At 42.0% G+C, this 25,632-nt stretch overlaps 1 protein-coding gene and 1 pseudogene across 2 annotated transcripts in view; one reads left to right on the top strand and one right to left on the bottom strand.

Moving 5' to 3' along the window:
- The first annotated feature begins 3,189 nt into the window (after window positions 1-3,189).
- LOC311053309 (transient receptor potential cation channel subfamily M member 5-like) overlaps window positions 3,190-25,632 on the top strand; it is a 39,433-nt pseudogene continuing 16,990 nt past the window's right edge. Inside the window, exons 1-11 of the transcript in view lie at window positions 3,190-3,405; window positions 5,127-5,325; window positions 6,232-6,401; window positions 7,188-7,380; window positions 7,932-7,996; window positions 9,170-9,406; window positions 10,232-10,334; window positions 11,706-11,812; window positions 13,296-13,532; window positions 15,522-15,620; window positions 17,548-17,676. The product of the transcript in view is annotated as a transient receptor potential cation channel subfamily M member 5-like (transcript). The remainder of the gene's footprint in view (window positions 3,406-5,126; window positions 5,326-6,231; window positions 6,402-7,187; window positions 7,381-7,931; window positions 7,997-9,169; window positions 9,407-10,231; window positions 10,335-11,705; window positions 11,813-13,295; window positions 13,533-15,521; window positions 15,621-17,547; window positions 17,677-25,632) is intronic.
- Window positions 19,789-25,044, bottom strand: LOC311053214 (piggyBac transposable element-derived protein 4-like; the record flags this gene model as incomplete). Its single annotated transcript, XM_084068672.1, has 5 exons — window positions 19,789-19,798; window positions 20,525-21,659; window positions 22,134-22,211; window positions 22,588-22,668; window positions 24,759-25,044. 5 exons carry the CDS (start codon window positions 25,042-25,044, stop codon window positions 19,789-19,791), a joined length of 1,590 nt encoding a protein of 529 aa, XP_083924798.1.

Raw genomic sequence — 25,632 nt, 5'->3', positions numbered from 1 at the left:
ACCCCAATGGTTCTATTGAGCCCCCCGCCCACAGGAGTAGCCCAATTCTCTCACAACTTGCTACAAAAATCGCTCATGAAAAACTATATAATCTCCTACATTTAATGTTCCACCTTCACATGTGTCTCCTTCTCTAATAATCAAACAGTGCTATATATTTCATCTCGCAATGTACTTCCGGATGGTTCGTTTTGCACCTTTTTTTGCCACATCGGTCACGGGAAAGAAATAAGCACTGCCGTGGTCTATGGAAACGAGCCCAAAAGTGCACCCAAATAAGCCCAAAATCGCTTATACAAACAGTCAGACCTGGCAACGCAGCCTACGCCAATCATGCGTGAGAGATCTACAAGCTATGGGGCAGAGACGCCACCGTATCTTAGCAACAACTACAGCGCTCACTCTCATTGGTCGTGTCACGCTAAGAGCAGTTTCCAGACAATGGCATCGCAGAGAGCTTGCTGTAGCCATCACAGTCAGTCGCAGCGACGACGGACAGGGCGCTGTGATAGCTGCCATGTCGCTAACGCTAACGTGGTTGTCATGCCTGCAGCGGCTGTGCAATCACTTTGTCAACAATGTACGTTCGTGTGGTGAATGTCAATATTGCTGCTCAGTTAGTCCATTGTAGATGGTGTATGTTTGTGTGTGTCTTCTGGAGAACTATGTAGCTCCACAGCAACTACAGTAACTAACGTAATGGCAGGACCGCCCCGTGCAACGCATGTAGGCTGCATTATGGCCATGTAGTAATTTCAGATCATTTCGCTCCGATTAGAGCAGTGCTTATCAACCCTTTCAGGCCGCCCCCCACCCCCCCCCCCCCAAATAAACGTAATTGATCTGGGGACCCCCCCATTTTGTTTGACTCCGTTCCACAAGTAAATATTGTGAAAATAGCAGATCTACAAGCTCGAAACGCCTCACGTTGAGAGGCTTTGTAAGCTTGTAGATCGGCTACTTTCTACATGATTGCCTCTTTCTTAGATTATTTGACAATGTGGCCAATGTTTTTATAGTATAGTTTGTTGACTACTTTTGTTGCAGAAATGGTCATTTCCTTTACTTTCGTTTTATTATTGTCTCCGCCAGGCCGAAAGGCATGGCACAAGACTATGTTTCTCCCCCTGTCCGTCCTTCTGTGATAGCTAATCTCTCACATCGTTGACTTGATCGCAGCGAAACTGTGCACACACACTCCCTGGATGCCAATTCAGAACCTCTGCCCTATTTCTTTCACATGGCCCTGTTACAGTGCCACCAGGAGGCCGCTTAAGGCTAAACACATTTTCTCACAGTACTCCTACATATTTTGCCCAAACATCACGCAAATCGGTACACAGTATCTCCACAGTCATTAAAAAAAACGGCTCTTTCAGATTTTTCATATTCCATCCTGATTGGCTACAATGGCTTCCAAAGTCTGCAGGACTGCTCCGTTTGGACCAAAATGCCTCACATTATGAACACAGCATGCACTTTCCGTGCAACTTTGCACCCACATTCCCACTATGCCGAGGAAGAAATTCCACTTGAGATTTCTCTAATCAGCCTCATGGTGGCGCTATAACAGCCCGATGTGGAGAGTCAGTGAGAGCTGGATAAACGAGGTAAAATGTGTCAAAAGGAGTCTGTACGGCTGTCGATAAATGAACACATGACGTCGGTGGGAGAGGAGATATTGTGTCTTTTGGACAAACAGCAGCGTGGTGCTGATGTTTGTTGTGTGAAGCAGCTTAATGTCAGAGTGTTTGTGTTGGAGCGCCTCAGTGCGGCTGCAGAGTTCATGTGCAACCTCTTCCACAGAGAGACAGAGACACTAGAAACTCTGCTGGAGAAAAAAAAAACACTGCTGGGCATTGACTTTCATATGGACATTGATCTACACACTGCAGGTATATCTGCTACACACACAACATCAAACTACACACTACAGGTATGATGCAGCGTTTGCATTCCAGCCAGCATGCCAGCGTAGTTCCCATATGGTTTCAAGGTGGGCTAAACCATATGGACCCCATGTCAGCAATGTCAGCGGCATCCACTTCAGTTCCAACTGCGATGCCCATGCAGGCTATAAGTAGCTTCTACCTGGCCCTTAGGTGGGCCCCAACTAGCCATGTTTATGTGGGACCAAGGCGGGTCCTAACTGGCTTTGCCCATGCAGGCTTTAACTGGGTTCTACCTGGGCCCTAGGTGTACCCTAACCAACCAGAGTGCAGTGCCCATCGCTCCAATTGTTGTGACGTCAGGGCTCTCAAAACTGCACATTGGTGGAGGAGGAGGGGCCGCAGGGCGACAGCACACATCGCTGAACCAATGGTAGCCCACGGATGTTTCCTCTGGGGATTTACAATCTGCCCCTCTATGCCACATATCATCCGCACTACAGGGTCTTCACTGACCGAGCCACGGCCCCACTGGCCCTCATGACGCTACGCCACTTATATGAGCTGCCAAGTGGCCGCGGGCGCTACGTGGGCGTGGCCGCGGGCTAGACGCGAGCCCCCGCGTAGCGGGGGCGAGCTTCTAGTAATTTGACAATTTGGCCAATGTTTGACCAGTTTTTATAGTATGGTTTGATGCAGGCCCGGTGCCAGGATGAAATGTCATCTTTCACTTTCTCCACGCCGTTTGGTGCCCCCCCAAGGTTGGTCAAGCATAAACTGAGGGGGCCAGGCCCCCTCTGGCACCCCCGTGGTGCCGGGCCCGGTTTGATGATTACGTTTGATGCAGTAATGCTCTTTTTCTTTTTTTTTCTTGAGGTATTAAAAAGGTCTTAAAAGTCCTTAAATTGTCACTTCACTGTCACCTATGGACCCCCCCCCCCCAAAAAAAAAATTAACATTTGAGGACCCACAGGTTGAGAGGAGGGGGGGGGGGTCCCAGGGGGTCCCCAGCTAAATTAGTTAACATAGCGTCACAATAATTTTTAACCACTTAGCTTTGGCTATTCAAAAACAGCAGATATACAAGCTCATAGCGCGGCACCGAGTGCCGCGCTATGAGCTTGTAGATATGCTATTTTAGAACAATCTTGAAAATGTTTGCATATCTTTGAATATATATTTTCGAAAGCGAGCGTTTTTAACTCAAATCGTTGCTTCTGGGGGGGGGGGGTCCCTGGCACAAAACATTTTCGGATGGGGGTCCGTGGCCAAAATGTATATCAATTTAGGGGTCCTTGGCATGAAGAAGGTTGAAAGAAAGCCACTGCCCTATGTTGTCTCCCTCAGCGATGGCACGCGATGCCAGTGTGGACGTCAGAGCCATCTCCCAGAGTCTCTGGAGCAGTCCATGGTCACACACTGGGACAGAGCCCTGCACTCCTCTGAGTATCCTACTGATGCCTTTGGATGGCTGTGGTTTGAGGGCGTCAGCAGGTGGAGGCGCAGCTATGTACCCGTAAGTGTCTGAGAAATGTTCTCTGTCGCAGTGTTAACCCATTCAGTCCGGGGACGCATCTGTGTCATTTTAGATGTCTTTGGTTATTGTCTCCGCCAGGCCGAAAGGCATGGCGAGAGAGTATGTTTTACCCCATGTCCGTCCGTCCGTGTGTGTGTGTGTGTGTGTGTCCGTGTGTGTGTGTGTCCGTCCGTGTGTGTGTCCGTCCGTGTGTGTGTGTGTCCGTCTGTGAACAGCTAATCTCCCGCACCGTTGGGTGGATCGCAGCGAAACTGTGCACACACACTCCCTGGCTGCCAATTCAGAACCTCTGCCCCACAATTTTCACATGGGCCTGTTATAGCGCCACCAGGTGGCCGATTTGTGCAAAACATATTTTTTTACAGTACTCCTACAGATTTTATCCAAACATCACGCAAATCGGTACACAGTATCTCTATAGTCATGTCATCAACACGGATCCGTTTGATTTTTAATATTCCATCCTGATTGGCTAACATTGACATCTAAAGTTTGCAGGAGTGGCCCGTTTTGAACAAAATGCCGCAAATCAGGAACACAGCGTCCGATTGCGGTGGAACTTTGCATGCACATTCGCACTACGTTGAAGAGCAAACGCCACCCTTTTAACATTGACCTATTATAGCGCCCCCAGGAGGCCGATGTTTCTTTTATATATTACTCCTACAAATTTTGTCCAAACATCATGCAAATCAGTACACATTATCTCTATAGTCAAGTGATCAAGATGGATCTGTCTGATTTTTTATATTCCATCCTGACTGGCGAATTCCAAACGTTGCTGGCCCACAATAACCTACCTGACCTGGCGGAGACCTGTGCTCCGAGGAGCACTTTCTCTAGTTTTTTTTTATTATTCAAAGATAGCAGATATACAAGCTTGTAGCACAGCACCGAGTGCCGCGCTATGAGCTTGTAGATCTGCTATTTTTAGAAAAATCGTGAGAAGTTTTGCAAATCTTTGAATATATATTCTTTAAAGCGAACATTTGTACCTCAAATCTTTACTTCTGGGGGTCCCTGGAACAAAATATTTTACAACTGTTCGCTTTACAAAATATATATTTAAAGATTTGCACTACTTTTTGAATAGCCAAAGGAATCTAAAATGACATGCGTTCCCCGGATTGAATGGGTTAAGTTTGATGGCAAGTGTTTGATTTTGTTTTAGTCATGCTTGTAGATCTGCTATTTTCAGAGCGCAACACTCGAGCGCAACCAAACATAAAATGACTTGTCTGAGTTCTACTGGATCTCTTCTCCACTAGTCCCTCCTTAACATTTTAGTTTCGTTTTTTTTGGTGACGAAATTGTCTTAGTTTTAGTAATCATTGGTTAGTTTTTGTTAGTTTTTATTTAGTTTTCGTCAGTGAAAAAAGGTAGTCGTAAAATGTTTTGTCATTGTTTAAGTCGACGGAGTCAAGTCAAGAGATTCAAAATGTAAGATTCAAGATTATTTTTTTTCATTATGTCGTGCTTTTAGGCCCCATGATGGTGAGGTAATTGAATGATCCAAGTACATCATAAACTCAAATAAAAGATGTTTTCCATTAGACCAGGATATTAGTCAACTTTAGAATAGACATTATAATCTACTCTGTAAACCCTGACCCTGTTGATAGGAAAGTCCTTAGTCTGTATTTAGTTTGATCATGTCCATCGCTGACGTCATCTCATTTTGCCTCTTTGATCACCTATAGCTCCTGCGTCTGTCCTGGGACACAGACCCCTCCACGGTCTACGACCTGATGACAAAATCCAACAGATCCAAGAATGGGTGGGGTTTGCCCACCCCCAACTTGGTGGTGTCTGTGGTGGGAGGAGAAGGCAGTGCAGAGGTCAACGGCTGGGTTCAGGAGGTCCTCAGGCAGGGACTGGTCAAAGCCTTGAGACGAACAGGTACAGTAGCTGATGTGTGTATAGTAACGTTTCGCGACCTCTAGTTTCTATTATTTCTGACTTTGATACAGGGTCCAAGTACTGTATTCTCGACTTCTTTGTTTAAAATGAGTTGGGGGATGGGGGTGTGTGTGGGAGAGGGTGAGCAAGCTAGTTGTATCTGTACATGTGTGTATTGTGTATTTGTATTGTATGTAATGTTTTACGCGTGTGCATAGGACCCCCTCTAAAATGAGATGCTGCATCTTAAGGGGCTCTCCTCTCAATAAATTCTGACCAACATTCTTAGGCACCAACACAACAACAACAACGTCACTTCACTTCCCACACAAGTCCCGGTAGTCCCACCCCACAGTCACTGTAATGACAGTGACAACCTCAGGCTGACAACCTCGAAAGTGCAATACACAAGCAATTCGCACCAGGCCACTACACTATATGTAAAGTACAGTCCTACCCCCAGTGATGGAAGAAGTACTCACATGTTTTACTTAAGTAAACGTACCAATACAGCAATGTAAAAATACTTACTTATTACTTATTACAAGTAAAAGTTTGATATTAAAAATGTACTTGAATAAGGTATTGGCATCAAAATATACTTAACATACCAAAAGTAAAAGTACTCATTATGCTGAATGTCCCATTTCAAGTTTTCAAAATGAATGCTTAGGGTTTAGGTGGTTGAACTGTGATTAACAAGCCATGTCAATCAGCTGTGCGTGTCTCGCTGCCATTTCTACCATCAAAACACAAACTCTCCCTCTTTATCTGTCCTCATCCTTGCTCACATACATAATTCACAAAAACACACACACACACACACACACACACACACACACACACACACACACACACACACACACACACACACACACACACACACACACACACACACACACACAGGAGCCTGGATAGTGACAGAAGGCTTGTGTGAGGGCGTGGGGAGATGTGTAGGAGAGGCGGTGAGGGACTACAACATCGCAGCCTCTTCTGACTTCCACAACAAGGTGGTGGCTCTGGGCATCGCTCCTTGGGGCCTTGTGCACAACCGACAGCAGTTGGTCAACCCTCAGGTATAAGCACGCACATTACAAGTTGAGTTGTCCTCTATCTATATATACAATTGGCAAAGTGGATGTTTGCGTGTTTGTCTGTTTGTCTGTTAGGTTTCGTGTTTGTCAGTTGCATGTTAGGTTTCGCTTTAGTACAATACAAATACACATACACAATACACACATGTACAGATACAACTAGCTTGCTCACCCTTTAGAAATGCAGATGCCCTGTTACTGTATGTTGGTCATTTGGTGGGGACCGCCCCCCCCCCCATAACAAATAAATAAATAAAAGCTCACAGTATACAGGCAAAATATTAATTCACTGTATGTTTGAGTGGGACAGTATTAATGAATTAATCAATGACGGTAAAATGTATTCAACTAGAGGGTCGGGCCACTACGCGGCCCTCCCGTCTAGTAGCCTGGCCCGCACATCGGAGACAGAGACAGAAGAACGTATAGACGTTCCTTGCAACACCGGTGCTTGTTTCTCGCACATGATTTGGCAACGTGCAAAACGAAAGCGAAACCTAACTGCAGCATGCAAACCGAAAGCGAAACCTAACTGCAACACGCAAAGCAAAAGCGAAACCTAACATGCAACTGACAAACACGAAACCTAACAGACAAACAGACAAACACGCAAACATCCACTTTGCCAATTGTATACAGTATATAGATGTAATGTTTTACGTATGTGCATAGGACCCCAAATTATTTTGGGGGGTTGCGGCCTGAAAGGTTTGAGAACCACTGCTGTAAATGACAGTCACATGCAATTCCTGTTTTCTTCCATCTCAGGGCATCTCCAGTCGCTCCACACCCACCGCTAAGTACTCTGTGGAGAAAAGCACTGGACACTCCTGTTGTCTGGACAACAACTATGAGGCCTTCCTGCTGGTGGATGATGGGAGTGTAGGGCGCAGAGGCGGAGAGGCCATCTTCAGGCCCAAGCTAGAGAACTACATCTCCCACCAACGCACAGGCATCGGAGGTAAGAGATGGTGGAACCAGGTTTCATTGTATAATACAATTCTTAATGTATGCTTGACACATCACACAAATCTAACAATCTAATAAAAATCACAACACATGGAAATATAAAATAAAAAATATATAGGCTATCAGTACGTTTCACATTTTTCTTATTTTTTCTTATTTTTAAAACTGTTTATATGATGTTCTGCATAGTAGTGTATATCTGTCTGTCATTTACTATCACATTGAGTACAAAGGACTCCAATGGAAACAAGCCAATGGCTTTCTTGGGTTTTTAAATTCCTATTAGCTGACCGTGTAGGGAACTGTACTTTCATGTGCTTTTTTCAAAAGTATTCAATCAATCAATCAATCAATCAATCAATCAATCAATCAATCAATCAATCAATCAATCAATGAGAGATGTACATAACGTATGGTGCATCAGTGTGCAATAGTTATACATGAACTATACTGTATATGGAGCAATGAGTGGAGCAATGAGAAAGGAGGCAATTCCACAGTTGAGTTATGATTTTATAAAATTCCTTTTTTTTTCTCCTACAGGCAGCAGCAGCATTGCCATTCCAGTCCTCTGCATGCTCATATCAGGACAGGCAACAATGCTGGAGGTACAGTCACTGCTTCTTGATGCAATAGGCATTCATACAACATAATAGTGGATCGTGAGCTGTGAGCTTGTAGATCTGCTATTTTTGAATAGCCAACGCTGACATCTAAAATTACACAGATCTGCTTTACCGGTTTTAATGGGTTAAAATATATACATATTCAAAGATTTGCACACATTTTCACAAGCTCTTAGCGCGGCACAAAGTGATGCGTTATGAGCCTGTATATACCTAAAACAAAAATAAAAATACATAAAACTGACGACAGATAAACCATAATAAAGACTTCAGAGCAGGGTCAGAGCATTTATGAATTGCAAGTGTGTAAAGAAATAAGAGCGCACTCTATAAACAGGGGTGCACATAACTGGTGCGCAGGTGCGCATGCGCACCCAAAATAAAAAATGCGCACCACATCAGGCGACGCGAGGCGCTTTTGCGCACCAACTGCTGGGACAGGAATTTCCAAACTTTTATTTTTTAGCAAAAATAAAAAATAAAAGCCTGGAGATCGAGGCTAGGAATTTACTTCCTGAAGCCACACTCACACAATCACTCTAAAGCACCCGTCGGCCCCATGTACAGCCATTAGGCACAAGGGTAGAGATATGACTCACATCGCCTCGCGTCGCCTCGCATTGCCTCGCTGCGTGCACGCAGCCAGCAGCGGCTGTTAGAGGCACTCGTCACCGATGATGAACGCACCGTAATGGTGCAAAATATGCCGTGAACGTCCCAATCTGGCGGATAAAATCAGCGCAGCAGCACAGGGCACCAACCTTGGGGGCTTTATCTAACAGCGTGAGAAAAAAGAACGGCGAAAATCGGCGGAATTTAGAAGCAGAGCGTCCTTTTTTTCTCGCCCCCCCCCCGTTGACAAAACTGTCCGGTGGGCACCGTGCTGAACCCCCCCCCCCCGTTGACAAAACTGTCCGGGCTGAACCCCCCCCCCCCCCGTTGACAAAACGGGACGGGCGCCATGCGCACCAAGTCACATGTCCAGGTGCTCTTCTGCGTACCAGACCTAAAAAGTTATGTGCACCCCTGTCTATAAAAGTATTAACCAGTAGAGAAGCACTTAATTTGTCTTTATACCTGCTTCTGTTTCTATGTGTCCGTCTGTCTTTCTGACTGTCGGTATGTCTCTCTCTCCCTCCCCAATATCCACACCAGCGGGTAGACGCGTCTCTGAGGAAATCCATACCCTGGCTGGTGCTGGCAGGTTCAGGAGGCGTGGCTGACCTCTTGAGTGACATGTTGGAGAGCCTATCACCTGCCCCTGCTATCCAGACGTCCTCCAAGGAGGGAGATGGTGTTGCGGGTCCTAGTGTTGATCTGAAGGACAGAGTGGCAGAGCGGGTCAGGAGCCACTTCTCTTCTGAAGCACAGACAGACACACTTATTGAGCAGGTATGAAAGGGCAGTGGATGGTGCACAGTAACACACCCTTAAGGCTTTTCTGAATGCACATAGTTGTTCCAGAACATGTGCGCCCTGTTGACTTATTAATCTATTTTCAGAATTGACTACAGTTTTTCTTTTTAATTTACTATTTTAACTTATCGATAGTCAGACAAGGTAAATTTACAATTTAGGCATTTAGCAGATGCTCTTAATCCAGAGTGATTTACAGTAAACTTAGCAAGGTAAACACAGGTAATACATCAAATGCATAGATATAGTAATCTAGGATCATAGGTAAACCAAGAACCTATCATCAGTCTAAACAGTATAATATCAACAACAAAAAAATCTGTACATTGAAACTGTACAAACTATAGGATGCCAGGTCAACAGATGAACCTGGCATCTGTCTACATAACATGCTATCTACATTTGAATGTATGGTGAAAGATAGTTAGTAGGCCTAACTAGCTTTTAGCTTAATTCCTGGATGTGACTCTGGTAGATTACAGTGGGGAAAATAGTAGAATTTACCCCAAACCTTACAAGGTCTCTGTGCCTGTGGCATGTTGTTAGCTCAGTGGGCGGGAATGTACAGTACATCATGTGTCACAGGTTTGAATCTGGATGACAACATGTGTCGCATCATTGCAAGTCATCCTCTCTGTCTTGCGTTCCACTGTGCCAAACAGAGCAGAACGTCTAATCGTTTGTATGTATTAATAGTAATAGTAATAGTAAATGTATTCGCAGTCTTACAAGTTCCTGTTTACAGTTCATTGCAAAAATAGCAATTGTACCAATCCTGTGACCCTTGACGTTGACCCTCAGGCTCTGAGCATCTACCAGAACAGGGAGCTGATAACAGTCTACCATGGAGAGCAGGAGAGGCCAGATGACTTTGATACAGTCCTGCTCAAGGCCCTGGCAAGAGGTACAGTATATAACAATAATCAGTATTATTATGTTATGATATGTTATGTTCAGGCGCACCTGACTTTGTCTTTGCGTGGGAGAGCACAATGAGAGACTCATGCACAGAGCTTGTAGATAGCTATTTTCAAAATGTATTTTTTAAATAGTTTGAAAACTTGAAATGTTTTGTTATTTGACCATTGCTGCCATCAACTTGGCCCCTCCAAGCCCTTGCAATATAGTCTTGTGAGCCAGACTGTTGCCTCCTACAATGTTCAAATGCTTCCGGTCATACAGTCTGGAGCACGGAAGCTCTTAAAATTATCAAGCGATAAAGCGGATGTGAAAACTCCTCCCCACTTCCGTTTTGTCTTTACAGTTATCTGAATATAAATCAAAATCATCTAAGCATAATATAGCTTGCTGCTTAGCAGAAATTTAAATTAAAAACTTTAAAGTAAAGATATTTTAAGATTACATTTCCGTGAACGGAAATGACTAACAGATGACAGCTTCCTGTCTCAAATTTCGGGAGATGTAGTTCCAGACTCTATATAGTAATGGGAGATTGTTGCAATAAGGCGAGATACTCCGTTCCATCCCGGAGGACTTGTCTACAAGCTCATGACTGGCGGCTTCCTGGAAGGATGGCCGGGCCCTCTCGTATCCAGCTGCTTGGTCAGCTGCTTCAAGTCAAGTCAACTATGAAGAAGTGGGGCTTATCAGACAGCGCAGCAGACTGCTGAACACATAATCGCCACCTGTCCCCTGTACGGACCACCTTCAGAGGTCCCTAGTGGGACCAGAGACAAGGGCGTGTCTGTACGGCACTGAGTTGGACATTTGAGGATGATGCATGAAAGAAGATGTTATAATAGTCCTTAAAGACGGGGTGGCGTGATTTTCAGTGATCCCCCCCCCCCCCCCCCTAAAACATAAAAAAGTGTACAGAAAGTGTTCAAATTATGTTTTTATGTGGACACGCCTCCAGTTCATTAAGTATACCTGGTTCTCACCTTAGCACCTCCTCCACCACCTTAGCACCACCCACCTGTCCTAGTCCCTCCTCCTCATGCCCACACCTGCTGTGTTATGATAATGAGGGGGAGGACATGTTTTTACTATGTCACTAAAGTGCTGTTTTTCTATTAGCACGTTTGACCCTCAAGGTTTCAGCCCCCAGGAAGAAACTGAAAGTAGTCAGAGAAGACATAAAACACCATAAAAACACCACCAGGGGGCTTAATAATTTCAATTTCATATGTGTCAACTTCATAGACACATGAAAAACAGAAAAAGTGCAAAACCATGGCACCAGCACCACCTCTTTAACATGAGTTCCTGCGTGCGTTCCTGCGTGCATGTGTGCGTGTGTGCGTGTGTGTGGCAGCCAATGAGAACGCCAGACTTCATACGGAGGATCTGAAGCTGGCAGTCACCCTGAACAGACTGGACATCGCCAAGAGTGAGTTCTTCAATGGCGACATCAATTGGATGGTGAGAAACATCACAAGATACCTGAATGTTGAAGTCACACAAAATATTGCCACTGTAGATTTGGAGTTACTTTAATAGTTTCACTATGGCTACTGTCACGGTCACGCACTGGTGGATTTAGAAATTCTGGGGCTCCAAGCAAAGCTCAAGTTTGGGGGGCCCCCCTCCCCACCGACTGCACAACATTGTATCGCAAAAATAAGTAACATACTGACAAAGTGTCATAATTGAGTATGAACTTGACAATGGACAGTGCAGTGTAACACTGGCACAGTGTAAAAGTGCACTTAAAGTGTAATCATGCAAACAAAACATAATATCAGCAATCAATATATGAACACATTCAATTCTATATTTTTAAGCAGTACAGCAGGATTGGAGACTGAAATCATAAACCGACGTGATTCAATCAGATTCAAACTACACCTGCGATTGTAAACTATCCTCATTGAACTTGATGTATGTGATGACATAGAGGGAAAATACATAGTCTATTTGTTGTCATAACCAACTATGTTAGCTAGAATGAATTGCCTAATCAATCATTTTAGATTTTTAGGAGAGTACAGTAGCTATATGCCTACAGCAACTAAACTACTTTCAACAACTTTTAAGGAGAATTGTACTCAGGTCAAGACAGAACTAAATTCCAATGAAGTTGCAAGGTGTGCGACCCTGTGATATCTGTGATTTTCCCCCAAAAATGCTTATCTACAAGCTCAGCATTTAATAGCTCGTATTGTAATGTCACCATGACAAAATATATAGCCTTCATTTGCAAACATTTCAGTTCTGATTAATGCAACAACAGCCTGAATATTTTTTTACTATTTTAATTATCCGTTAAGACAACAACATTTAAGACGGCGGGCGGTTTAATTGACGACAACACATGATACTGACCATGATACTGACCATGATACTGGCCATGACACTGGCCATGATACTGACCATGATACTGGCCATGATACTGACCATGATACTGACCATGATGTTGAAATGATACTGACTATGGTACTGACCATGATACTGACATGATACTAATATGGTATTGACATGATACTGATCATGATACTAACATGATATCGACATGATGCTATTATGGTATTGACATGATACTTATCATGATACTGACATAACACTGACCATGATACTGACTATGATGCTGACCATGATACTGACATGATACTGACTATGATATTGACCATGATGCTGACCATGCTACTGACCATGATAGTGATCATGATACTGACCATGATACTGACCATGCCTTTATTTCTGAAAGTACAAAATATAATTTTAATGTATTTTTCCATCTGATTTTTCCATCTGATAGAGCTCATAGAGATCTTTAAAATTATACATGAAAATCGTTTTTTGTCAAAAGAAAATACATTTTCTGGTCTACACCAAAAAACTAAAAACAACAACAAAACAAACAGGTAGATAACCTGTCCCTGTTGACCTCCATTCTGTTCGACAGAATCCAGACCTAGACGACTGCATGACGGAGGCACTGGTCAACGACAAGCCCCATTTTGTGCGCCTCTTCACCGAGAACGGCTTCAACATCCAGGAGTACCTGACCTATGGCAGGCTGGAGAGCCTCTACCGCTCGGTGGCCGAAGGCACGCTGGCCTACAAGCTGCTAGTTGAGCGCCTGGAGGAGCGGAAGAAGCGAAAGCGGCTTAAAACCAGGAGAAAGATCAGCCTGTATGAGGTGGGGTTTAGAGAAATAATGTCGTATCTCCATATTCTAACTTGTTGTGTTTTTTCGTAAATTAATGCTCTACTTGATCATACTACAGCGTCACACACAAGCATCAAAGGTGGTAGATCTACAAGCTTGAAACGTGGCGCAAAGCATCGTGTTTTGAGCTTGTAGATCTGCTACTTTTGCCATTTTTGTATTTGAATCCTGAAAAGTAACAGTTTTGGGCATATGAGGTTTCCACCCAACAGAGACGATATATTATTATGATCCTGATGACCTTCACTACTGCTACTGTTATTGTCTTCGCCAGGCCGTAAGGCATGGCGAGAGAGTATGTTTTGCACCCTGTCTGTCCGTCTGTCCGTCCGTCCGTCCGTCCGCGTGTGTGGGAGTCCGTCCGTCTGTGAACAGCTGATCGTCGGCACTGTTAGCTTGATCGCAGCGAAACTGTGCACACACACTCCCTGGATGCCAATTCAGAACCTCTGCCCCAAATTTTTCACATGGGCCTGTTATAGCGCCACCAGGAGGCCGCTTTTTGCAAAACACATTTTTTTGACAGTACTCCTACAGATTTTAGCCAAAAATCCTGCAAATCGGTACATAGTCATATTCATATTTCATATTCCATCCTGATTGGCTAAAGTTTTCAGGAGTGGCCCGTTTTCAACAAAATGTTGCAAATCATGAATGCAGCGTCCAATTGCGGTGAAACTTTGCACACACATTTTCACTCCATTGCGGAACAAATGCCACCTATTATAGCGCCACCAGGAGGCCGATTTTTGCAAAACTATTTATTTTAATATTACTCCTACTAATGTTGCCCAAAAATCAGTATACATTATCTCTTTAATCAAGTGATCAAGACGGATCCGTCCGATCCATCTGATTTTTCACGTTCCAGCCTGATTGGCGAATTCCGAACATTGCTGGCCCACACTAACCTACCTGACCTGGCGGTCGTGGCGGAGACCAGTGCTCCGAGGAACACTTTTTCTAGTTGTTGCTATTATACCCTGGCTGCGATTAATACTCTATAGATGTTTTTTTTTTCTCCCTATCATTTTATTGTTGTATATCACTGTTACCACGCTGCTACAATGTCCGAGGAGTTGAACACAAACCATTTATACTGTTATGTACTTGCACACGCAACATAACAAATACAGAACCTTGGTTGAAACTCACTAAGAGCTTAGAGGACGACTTCACCCATTTTCAACCAGTCTTCATATAATTGGTCATCACTAATGCTCATTATTTTATAAATCTAATATATTTGGCCTGTGTCAGGAGCGCTGCAGACACTTCAGAAACCCGCCTACCAATGACATCATCGTTAGGCAGGTTTAGGCCACTTTGTTGATTTAAAGGAGAATTTTGGACTAAGTTTTTCTTCCCTTTTCTATGATGTTATGATATCTTAGGATGGTACAGTACAAAAATTTCATAACTCCATCCCGGGTCCGCCACAGCTTAAAACGTGCGCGGATAGGCCTTAAGTTAGATCACATATTTGAATAGTCTTTTTTTCCTTTTTTTTGTGAGATCTGACGTTCATAGTGACAGAACACTATGTAAAAAAAAATAAAAAAAAATAAAACCCTAAGTCTCGCTAGATGAGATTGAAATCTCGAGATTTCAATCTTGTCTAGCGAGACGTCTAGCGAGACTTTTTTTTTGTTTTTTTGACATTGTTATGTCACTATTGACGTCAGATCTCACCGAAAAAAGAAAAAAAAAAGCTATTCAAATATGTGACCTAATGCAAGGCCTATCCACGCACGTTTTAAGCTGTGGTGAACCCAGGATGGAGTTATGAAATTTTTCTACTGTACCATTCATCCTAAGATATCATAACATCATAGAAAAGGTAAGAAAAACTTAGTCCAAAATTCTCCTTTAAGAGGAAATTTGGCCTTTGTGATAAATTTGTCTTATTTCCTTATTTTTTATTATTATTATTGTTTTTCCTCTTCCCTGTGTCTCCAGTTGTCAGGTGTCTTGAGGACGTTATTGGGCAAAGAGGAGCCATTCTACTGCCGTGCTCTGGGTCTGGAGGACTTCACCTCTGAGAGGTCGGCTTTGAGGGTACTAACTCCTCATAATACTGCTACCATTATTTTCTCTTTAAACATGAACCCTAGCATCCTTATTCAGTGAACATTAGTCATAAAATAGCAGATCTACAAGCTCGCAATATGTTGTGTTGCAACACGTTGTGAGCTTGTAGATCTCCTATCTTCAGTGAAGATTTTTAACGTTGAGGGAAACAAATGCGGCCTAGTCTAGACCCCTCAACTTACGTATATAGGGTTTAGTGATTAAATAGCCAGCCTGTACCATGCTGCAATTTTTTAATTTTTTTTATTGTATCAAATTAAACAACTGGTTTATTAGTTTAATACTCATGTAAAAATTACAAACCTATCACTGTTTCTTTCTTAACCCATTAAGACCTAAGGCCGATTCTACAAATGCCTTCTAATCATTAGTTCTCAAACTTTGTTGTACCAAGAACCCCCAAAATGATATATATTTGGCCGCAAACCCGCATCTACCAGGGACCTCCACAACAGAAGATTTGTGTCTAAGAAATTCATTCAAATTCATTCAAATGTTTGAAACACTTACAATATTTTTCAAAAACATGTTGAAAAATAGCAGATGTACAAGCACAAACATCTGCTCAAGTGACACACTGTGAGCTTGTGCATCTGCTATTTTTGAGAACCACTGTTCTAAACCAATGTTCTAAGTCATAAATCATAAATCATAAATCCTATATATATATATATATATATATATATATATATATATATATATATATATATATATATATATATATATATATATATATATATATATATACTGTATATATATATATATATATATATATATATATATATATATATATATATATATATATATATATATATACAACTAAAAGGAAAAAACCTCCAAAAGAAGGGACCGCACAACTCCAGGACTGATTTTGCTTTCTTTATTTGCACAACGCGTTTCGCTTGTTTGCTTCTTCAGCACCTGAAGAAGCAAACAAGCGAAACGCGTTGTGCAAATAAAGAAAGCAAAATCAGTCCTGGAGTTGTGCGGTCCCTTCTTTTGGAGGTTTTTTCCTTTTAGTTGTATACTTTTCTTGCATTGACCTGCACCTCCAGTCGAGGTCTTAAAGATGTGCACGAGTCTTATTTAGTTTATATATATATATATATATATATATGTATGGCTGGCTGTATATGTATAGCTAAAATCTAAAATGACACAGATGCTTTCCGGTTTTAAGGGCTGATCCCTATGAATGTAAACAAATATCCAGGGAGACATTTTTATATCAACTTTTTATTGACATGATAGAAGGACTAACACTGACAACATATCAATTATTTTAAAGATATGTTTACTGTATTCTGGAGCTGAACGGTCTGTTTACATTGGTAATATGTGTGTAAACATTGGAGTAAATATTTAGATTTATGATGGGGTAAGATATTTGCAAATACACAGTTTCCGTTTACAAATTAAAGTACAGTGTACAATGTACAATGTACAGTATGTGAATATAACCCCAATTTATGTTTGAAAATAATTGGATTGGGCCTTTAAACTTTAAATTGGGTGAACTATCCCTTTAAAGTTTAAAGGGATAGTTCACCCAAAAAAATACGTATTCTCTATCTATTGCACACCCCATGAAGCCTTGAATTCATGGTGATTTTTTAGTTTTTTGTCGCATTCCTAAGCCGATAATTTGATGACCAGCAGTGTATCCGGTAGGAGACTCAAAGGAGACTCTTTGAGTCTCCTACCAGATACACTGCTTCATACACTGCGTCATCAAATCATTGGCTCAATGTGACAAAAACAAAACATCTACATGAATTCAAAGCTTCATGGTATGGGTAATCTATAGGAAAAAAATCAAGTTGGGGTGAACTATCCCTTTAATGCCTATATCTCTCATTTCCTCTTCATAGTTCTGTTCTTCTCTCCTTCTCAGCATGCTAACAAGCTGCTGCGTGGAGACTGTTCTTACAGGGAGCAGCCCTGTGAATTCCCCTGGACGTCTCTCTTCATCTGGGCTGTCCTACAGAACCGCAGTGACATGGCTGTCTTCTTCTGGGAGATGGTAAAACACGCGATGCCAAGAGAAGGCTGAAGTATTTTTATATTTGGTACCGTGTACATGAACAGTGGTGGAAAAAGTACTGCATTTCTTTACTTAAAGTAAAGAGAGTAGTTCACCCCCAAAAATACTTATTTTCTTTCAAGTACACACCCCATGAAGCATTGAATTCATGGAGATTTGTTTGATTTGTTGCATTCTTAAGCCAATAATTTAATGACCGGCGGAAAGATGCTAATGTATCCGGTAGGAGACTCAAAGGAGACTCTTTGACTCTCCTCCGCCGGTCATCAAATTATTGGCTTAAGAATGCGACACAAACAAAAAAATCACCATGAATTCAATGCTTTGTGGGGTGTGTAATTGATAGAAGATAAGTAATTTTTTAGGTGTAACTATTCCTTTAAGTAAAAGTATCAATACTGCAATGTAGAAACTCTCTGTTTGCAAGTCCAGTAATCAACATTTATACTTGAGTAAAAGTACAAAGGTATTGGCATCAAAATATACTTAAAGTACCAAAAGTAAAAGTACTCATTATATATTAAAATATTTTTCAAAGGTTTGAGTTACAAATGTCCGTTACATATGTTCGCAAATGTTGCACAAAAAAATCTTTGTAGATTTTGATTATTATTACAAAACATACATTAACCACTTCAGCCCGATATACATTTCGGCCATTTGAAAATAGCAGATCTACAAGCTCACAATGCGTCGCGATGTGACGCATTGTGAGCTTGTAGATCGGCTATTTTCAAAATATTTTTATACATTTGAAAACTTGTGAAATGGGCCATTCTGCAAAATGAGTACTACTTTAAGTACATTTTGATACCATTACCAAATTTGTTATTCCGGACTTTTACTTGCAACATAGTATTTCTACCTTGCAGTATTGATACTTTTACTTAACACATTGGGTGCCAGAGGTTTTTTAAAATGATGTACACTGAGTGCCAGCATTTTCAAGCTTTCTGGCTCATCTTTCAAGGACCACAGAATACTCTGTGCTATTGCTATATAAACACCAAATATCTCAAAATAAAGATTGGACTCTCTACTTTTTACCAGAAAAAAAAGTGAGTCGATAGCATGTTCCGTTCTTGAGATATTGGCTGTTGAATACAGCTTGATTTCACCAAAATCAGCACCTTTTCTTTAGAAACAGAGTTATGGCCGTTTTAGTAAAACTTTTTTTTTCTCTTTTCATTTTTTTTTGGAAAAATAATTTGACATTTATTTTTGCCTTCAGTGACAGTAGTCATCTCAATAGTAGTTGCTTTAGAGAAAAGAAAAAAAAACGCCTTTGAAAATACTTTTGTGGTTCGTTTTCACTCCTATGGGTAATAACAATAGAATAATGATAGGAAACATAAAGGCTCGTTGTCACTCCAATCTCTTTGAAGTGCATCTTAGTTCAGCTTATTTCAAAGTTCTCAAATAATACATCAACTTTGGTTTCATACAAGACAGCAGCAGCATAGTAATAATAATAGAATAATTACAGAAAACATAAGAGGTTCGTTTTCACTCCAATGTATTTCAAGTGCACCTAGTTCAGCTAATTTCAATTTCAAAGTTATCAAATAACAATAAATACTACAATAACAATAAATCAAATTTCAAAGGTTCAAGATTGTACTTTATTGTTCTTTCTTGTGTACAGGTCGGATTCCAACCAGACAGCAGCAGCAGCATATGTAATAACAATATAATGACTGAAAAAAAGTTTCACTACAAGCAGCACACTTCACACTATATACAGCAGATAGTTTAGTGCAAATTCAGGCATTAGGCCACACTATATACACAGCAGATAGTTTAGTGGAAAGTAATAGTGCAAATGTAGGCATTAGGCCACACTATATACACACACACACCAGATAGTTTAGTGGAAAGTAATTGTGCAAATTTAGGCATTAGGCCACACTATATACACACACACCAGATAGTTTAGTGGAAAGTAATTGTGCAAATTTAGGCATTAGGCCACACTATATACACACACACCAGATAGTTTAGTGGAAAGTAATTGTGCAAATTTAGGCATTAGGCCACACTATATACACACAGCAGATAGTTTAGTGGAAAGTAATTGTGCAAATTTAGGCATTAGGCCACACTATATACACAGCAGATGAAAAGTAAAACAATTAGGCATTAGGCTCAAAATAATAACCTTCATATGATTAGTAGAAAAAAATATGCATTATGCTAAAAGTAGGCATTAGGCCAATCAATACAAAATAATAAGCAAAAATATGCATTAGGCAACAAAAAAAAAGACATTCTGTGATTCTACCACTTAGTGAGGTCCTTTTTCGAGTGGTACGATGTTGTACATTCAACATGCAAGGGGACCTTACAGCCTTTACACATCCACCTTGTGTCTCTCTTTGGGTCTCTTTTCTTGTTCTGTGATTCAGATTTTCGCATGCAAACCCTGCATGCCCTCTGAGGGTTTTTTTTCCCTTTGGTTGGAGGGTATTTGACCAGTTCATGGTCGGTCACGATCCTGTTCAGCCTGCTCTCGGGGTCTTCTTTTGGTGCCCTCCACCGTGGGTCGTGTACAGGTGGTTCAGGTGCAGGTGCCCCCCCCTCCTCCTCCTCCTCTTGGGGAGGAGGGGGGGGGGGCTCCTCCCCAAGGCATCCGAGGTAGCCCCAGGATTTGATGACGAGGTAGATGAAGGACTTCAGGTTTTTACAGCTGGCAGTGCCCTGAGGATGTTTTGCCTTGAACAGGACAAAGGCATTGAACATGCTGATCTGAAACAGATAATTGACAAACTTTTTTGGCCACTTGCATGTCTTCCTGACAAATAGATAGTAGGCGAGATTTTGGTCCAACTTGTCGACGCCATTCATGTACTTGTTGTACTGGGCGACGCATGTTGGCTTCTGTATTTCAATCAACCGGCTGGGGGCCCTTTGTTGACCCTTCTTCTTCTTCTCCCTCCTCCACTGGGAAGCAGGGACCGTCTCATGCTGGTGGAGTGTGGTGACCATCTTCACGATCCGTTTGTCGTGCCATGCCACCACCATGACGTCGTCCGTGTGACGCATCAGGGTTGACCCAACGGGAAGCTTGGAGGTGGTCAGCTCCCTGATGGCTGGTGGCTCCCCTCTGTTCGTGCGTAGGGTCCCGCACACATGGGTCTGAAGACCAAGGAGGAGTTTACACAGCTTCACTGAATTGTAATAGTTGTCCATGAAGAGATGAAAACCATAACCTTTTAGGTCACCAAGGAGGGAAGTGATGGTGGTTGGCAGGGGCACCTTCTCCCCACAGAACGGTTTCATGTTGTACATGTACCCAGTGACAGAATCACACAAGATATAAGATTTAATGCCGTATTTGATGGGCTTAGCTGGGTTGTAAACCCTCCAAGAAAGCCGCCCTCGCCAACACAGCATTCCCTCGTCTATGCTAATGTTCTTGCCTGGCAGGAACATCTCTTGAAAGTTAGACAGCAAGGTGTTCAAGACTGTGCGGACTTTGCACAGCGGGTCCTCAGTGTGCATGGTCTCATTGTTGTCGAAATGGAGGTTACTGAGGATGAGTTGGAACCGGTTCCTGGACATGGTTTTGTGGAAGAAGGGAGTGGTTCGGATCTCATCAGTGAGCCAATAGTCTGCAATCTTTGGCTTCCCTATCAGTGCGGTGAGGAACAACAGCGCCAGGAACTGCTTCAGCTCCCCAAGAGTCAGCTCCTTCTTTCCCCATGCGTGCTGTCTGGAATGTGGCAGGGCGCTTGTAACACGTTGTTTTGCATAAATATTTGTCTGCTCCACGATGTGCTCAAGCAGCTCATCTGTGATGAGCAGCTCCAGGAAGTCCACAGGTTCTTCAGACTGCAGGTCAGCGGCCCTGCTCCGAGGACCTGGAGTCCCAGCACTGAAAGGGATGTCCTTCGGCTGCCAAGAGTCTGCTGACTCATACCACACAAGCTCATCAATTGCACCGCTACGAGGCCTGCCACCACCTGGAAATAAGAAATGCATAAGTTACCATAACATCAGGTGTCATCGCCATGCTGGCTTGTGGTGGACATTTTTGACAAAATTCTATTTTTGCCATGGACATACAATATAGACAAACACAAAGAGCTAGCCCTAAATGACCATTACAGGTCTGTAACTCTGAGTGTGTACAAATGGAACCAAATGGACCCGTAACTCGAGTTATGGGGGTCCTTGAAAATAAAATGTTCAATACATGGTGTCATAGTAAATCAGTGTCATACATATTCTGTAGAAAACCTGGAGACTGACATTCAAGTAATTGGGTGTTATGATCAAAATAAGAACACTATAAAATGGTGTGTAAAAATGAAAAACATTTGGCACAGACAAGGCAAAGTCTTGTACGGACATATTGATGACCCCTGCATAAAATACATATTTTGTCATTTGTGTGGTAAAAGAGAGCTCAGTGTGACAACAGAAAATGTTCTTACCTCGATTACGGCTGACAGGTGGCATTACAGGTGTGTGCTCCTCCTCCTCCTCCTCCTCCTCCTCCTCCGACTGTGTGTCTGTAATCACAGTAAAATATGAAATAGTTTGGTAAATATGATTTACAGAAAATGAAATCAACTAATTTCACCCCTGTGGACGATGGAGGATTGTACAACCCTTCTGCCAAGAGCACAAGTAATCAGAACATGGCTATACTGTCATGTTACAAGGACAAGCTGTACTATAAACAATAGCCATCAGGCCTAGCAGAGACATCTTGGCTCTACATCATGTAAACTAAAATGTATCATAGAGTAGAAAAATGAATAGAATAAGATAAACAACATAATGTACTGACAACAAGGTAACATAAGCAATCATGATAACATAATCTGATTTCGTCCACACCTTAGAATGAATACTTTTTATTCCTGTTGTAATGTCTTTACTTACCACGCTGATGATACACAGACGCCCCAACAGACGCCCCAACAGACGCCCCAACAGCTTCCAGCTCCTCCTCCGTGTCGGAGCCTAAGATAAAATATACTTGGTCAATATAAGTACATCAAATACATTTAGGCATAATAAACGATGTTACTATGAGATGCCTGACAGAACACATGCATTTCATTAGCTAACTAATTGTGCTTATTGGAAGTCCCTCTGGATAAGAGTGTTTATGGCTAAATAGATTTGATGTACTACACTACACATTCTATGATCCTATAGCATACTGAGACACTACACTGTCTCTGTATTCTATGATCCTATAGTTTACTGAGACACTACACTGTCTCTGTATTCTATAGAATACAGAGACAGTGTAGTGTCTCAGTATGCTATAGGATCATAGAATGTGTAGTGTAGTACATCAAATCTATTTAGCCATAAACACTCTTATCCAGAGGGATGACAGATGCATATGTTCTTAGTGTCTCAGTAAACTATAGGATCATAGAATACAGAGACAGTGTAGTTTCTCAGTAAACTATAGGATCATAGAATACAGAGACAGTGTAGTGTCTCAGTATGCTATAGGATCATAGAATGTGTAGTGTAGTACATCAAATCTATTTAGCCATAAACACTCTTATCCAGAGGGATGACAGATGCATATGTTCTTAGTGTCTCAGTAAACTATAGGATCATAGAATACAGAGACAGTGTAGTTTCTCAGTAAACTATAGGATCATAGAATACAGAGACAGTGTAGTGTCTCAGTATGCTATAGGATCATAGAATGTGTAGTGTAGTACATCAAATCTATTTAGCCATAAACACTCTTATCCAGAGGGATGACAGATGCATATGTTCTTAGGTCAAGGCACCCCATAGTAAGATTACATCAAAGGAAGAAGAGCATCAAAGCTGTATTGTTTTTTTTTGTTTAGACAATTTGACCTTCTAGCTCTTTGAAGCTAGTTAGAAGGGGGGCTCGCTCACCCCCCCAAAAAAAGCAGAATATGCCATTTTGTTTACATGAACTTGTGACCGGGGAACAGGTTCAAAGGTGTTGTTGTGTTTTGTTTATCTGACATGACATTATCTCTTTGAAGCTGTCTTAGAGGGGGGGTCACCCCCCCAAAAAAAAGCAGAATAGGCCATTTTGTTTACATGAACTTGTGACCGGGGAACAGGATCAAAGGTGTTGTTGTGTTTTGTTTACATGACCTGACATTATCTCTTTGAGGGAGCTTTGCACCTGCTAAAACAAAAAAAAGCAGATCTACAAGCTCACAACTAGATTCTGGTAGTCACTAGTAGATCTGCTATTTTTTATGATTGCCACAAACAATACATAGTTTAGCCTACTGCATCTGTCATTCTGTCATTGTACATAGGCTAAATTGTCAAAATTGTCATAATCACAGATCAGAAGCATATGTATACTACAGTATACAGAATACATCATTTTCATCTCATCAGTAGCAGGCTATAGTAAAGTAAATGAACGTATAACTTAGAGTTAGAATGGGAGGGTCTAGTACACAGTGAGTGTAACGGTAAGAATAGACACACTTTTCTTGCCAGGCAGACACCTCCTTTCGTATAACAGTGGCCTCTTATTCGGGCCATGGCTGCTGATTCGGGTTGCCAGGTCTTGGGATAGGAATAAGCAACCAGGTCTATGAAAACAAGCTCAAAAGCAGCCACTACATGCCAAAAGCAGAGACTATATAATATTGTCACGGCTATTTTCAACTAGGTTTCAAGTGCCATCTGGCCTATAGTTATTTGGCCACATGAAGGCTTCAAAACTGGACAATAGCCGTGAAAATCACATTCACAATAATACAATTCAAGCTGCAGATCGTCGGATTTCCCGACGTTCTCTTTCTAAACTCCAACCATGGATTGCCTTTCAATAAAACTATATTTGATAGACATACGATTCACCTACATTGTAGCCTAACAACAAGCTCACAATCGCAAGTTCGCAACCATTTTACAAGCAGCTTTACAGAAAAAAACAAGCCTATAGTGGCTTACAATAAGCAGACCTGGCAACTATTACCGTAGTCCACGATTCCATGGAAACTTTATGATAAGTTTTCTCCGTAATATCAACTAGATAACCCATCAAATACGACACAAACACGATAAAATGTATGTATTCTTACCATTGGTAGCTGGTTCCCACTCATCAGAGCCGTCATCTGAAAGGGAAGACGATGATGAGTCTTCATCGCTCCCTGAAGCAACAGGTAGATGCACATACACCGGCTTCGTTGCAAGCTCAGACACCCGGTCAGACACCCGACGAGGAGCGGGCACCATGCCCGGGTCGCGGTGATCGTGGTCCTGGACCACAGACCTGGCTCCACCAGGACCCACTGGAGGTGGAATACATGGAGGCTCTGGTGGTGGTACTGTTCCACTCGTAAGGGGAGCGAAGAAGTCCCGCATTGTCCTCTGCTGTTGCGACGGACCCCCGGACGGTTGGCGCCCGCCGCGCCGCTTAGAGCCAACTAATCCTGACATATTCTACACTATAAACTACACTATAAAATAAATCTATATCTCTCACCTATAGATCTACAGTATCGCCCCTCTAAACCTACTATATAAATACTCCTTTTCTCCTCTCTATATCTTTTCGCCACTCTCCCTCACTATATCTCTCTCCACTTCTCTCCGCTAAATCTATAATAACCTCCTCGCCCTTTCTAACCAAAAAAAAAATAGCTCACTAGGCTTACAATACAATAAAAATACAATATAAACTCAACACTCAACCTCAATCTCACAATAAACTCAACACTCAACCTCACAATACAATCTCACTCTACAACTATAACTATAACCTATCTATCTATATATCTATCACTCACTCTCTCAATCAAATGTATCTATCTAATATCTATCACTCTCTCAATCAATCAATCTATCTATATATCTAAACTATAACACTATCACTATCACTAACTCAAACTCACGCTCACACTCACTCACTTGCTCTCACTCTGTCTCTCTCTCTGTCGGTCTCGGTCTCTC

Source organism: Gymnoscopelus microlampas (assembly GCF_963454915.1).
Source record: "Gymnoscopelus microlampas genome assembly, chromosome: 10".
NCBI lineage: Eukaryota > Metazoa > Chordata > Actinopteri > Myctophiformes > Myctophidae > Gymnoscopelus > Gymnoscopelus microlampas.
The sequence above is the reverse complement of the archived record's forward strand: the minus strand, read 5'-3'. Positions and strand labels throughout refer to the sequence as shown.